The sequence below is a fragment of the Montipora capricornis genome, chromosome 10, assembly GCF_036669925.1.
Source record: "Montipora capricornis isolate CH-2021 chromosome 10, ASM3666992v2, whole genome shotgun sequence".
NCBI lineage: Eukaryota > Metazoa > Cnidaria > Anthozoa > Scleractinia > Acroporidae > Montipora > Montipora capricornis.
In genome coordinates, this window is record NC_090892.1 from 66,251,147 (window position 1) to 66,253,050 (window position 1,904).

General features: G+C 40.4%; 1 protein-coding gene across 1 annotated transcript in view; it reads right to left on the minus strand.

The window, feature by feature from the left end:
- The window catches only part of LOC138018986 (riboflavin transporter 2-like), a 2,075-nt gene extending 331 nt beyond the window's left edge, over nt 1–1,744 (minus strand). Inside the window, exons 1-2 of the mRNA XM_068865660.1 lie at nt 414–1,744; nt 1–6 (exon numbers count right to left, since the gene is read on the minus strand). The exon at nt 1–6 is cut by the window's left edge and continues 331 nt beyond it. Of these exons, the coding sequence (XP_068721761.1) occupies nt 1–6; nt 414–1,598 (1,191 nt within the window). The 5' untranslated portion in view covers nt 1,599–1,744. The remainder of the gene's footprint in view (nt 7–413) is intronic.
- Nucleotides 1,745–1,904: the final 160 nt, after the last annotated feature.

Sequence of the window (1,904 nt, forward strand, 5' to 3'; positions counted from 1 at the left end):
AACAACCTAAAACAAAGGAGCAACTGTTATAACCTTTGCAGCCCAACAACGATAATATTAAACAGCATGGTAATTGCTTTAACCAGCCACTCACAAGCAGAATACTTATTTAGCATTTGAATTCACTCTAGATGAAATATATTGACAGAATTAAAATTGAAAGATTGAAATAACCTGTATGTTTAATTTGCAAGTTGAAAATCTAGAGAATGATAGTTTGTCAAAATGTAAACTCCCAAGCGAAAGCACAGTCACCACTAATTAATCACTCAAATAAGAACAAAATTCTTTCTGATTTGAAAATACTCATCCATCAGTATGCATAGTAAGTTAATCCTGCCAGTGGGGCAGCCTACACCCTTATCATGAAACTAATTTATTATGCATATGGGTGATAACATGATTATACTTACAATCAAGGCCGCACCGGCATCTTCACATCTCAACAGCACCATCGGACTTTGCGATGCAATAAAGATAATATAAGTGCACATTCCAAAATATGCAAAACTAAGGATGACTATAATAATTGTCGAGGTGGTGCTAATAAAAGGGAACACAAAGCAAGTAACTGGATTAACAATGTTTGAAAGCGTAAGTGTGAGATGATAAATATAATAGCTGTATGGTATGCAAGCATATGACTGGATAGCTGGTATAACTCCATTACTCAAGCCACTGATTAACTTAACAATTACCAACAGCAAGACCGTATTCCGTGCAGACAGAGTTTCAACTTGGTCATCATATTCCAGTGAATTATTTCCATGTCTTTCTTCATCAGAGACAAGTTCCATGTCTTGTTCCCCTGTCGGTGAAAACCCATCATCCTCTTGGTAGCTTCTGTGTACCTTTTGTTGTTTGGTCACAGGGAGATAATTCAGACCAAGAAAGGCCAAAAAACAAGCCATCATCATTCCACTTAAAAACAAGAAGAATACCTCTGCTGAAAATTTTGGCCCACTACCCCAGCTCCCACCAGCGGTAATGTTTGATGTTCCGTTGGTAGTGTTCCCAAGGGGTGGAGACTGTGAAGAGTTCACACAAGGAGTGTGTGATTGACTTCCTACACCCTGACCTAATGCAACGAGACTTGGAAGAAGACCGCTCAAACCCTGTCCTCCGAAATAAGGACTCATGTATACCTCTCGGAAAATTGCCATGTAAGGAAGAAAAGTGACTGAAGAAGAACAATCAACCATTGCAACGAAGAAACATAACACCAACAGTGCTGTGCTCCGTTCAGCGCCCACCACGAAGGTTGTCTCCTTCCAGAAAAATGCCAGCAAAGTGCAGGATATACAACCCACTATCACGGTGATATAAATTATTGGCACCTCGCGAATCACGCCAGGAAAGAACTTATTTCCGATTGTAAACGCCAAGGGAGCAATGTTCGCCATTTGAATTATCAAGGTTAAATAGGACGGTAAAGACCAGCCTTCCGGGATCTCTTGTACAATTATGGGAAGTTCGACCCACAGTCCATTGATGGCTAACCATGAACCAGACCCAAAGACGACCACCAGCATGTAGGTGATTACAGAAACGCTGGAAAACGCGTTTTTAACTTTGTTTTTTAAGCGTTGAACGGCCATGTCGACTGAGTAAAACAGATGGAAGAGTTGCGTAAATTTATGAACCGCGACCTTTCACCACACTCTACCCAGGGGAGAAGTATGCGAAAAAAAGTTTGTCGTGGTGAAGTTTTTCGTCTCCTCCTGACTAAAACGGATGAAGAACCATATTTTTTCATGAAATATAATTCTAAGATATTTGTGGGCCGTTCGAAACATTCAGTTCGTACCATGAACAGATTGATTATGTTAGGTCTGTCACTTTAAACCCTCCCGATCGTCACATTTAACACTGATGGGACCGCTGTGTAGCCGTATATGAAGTGT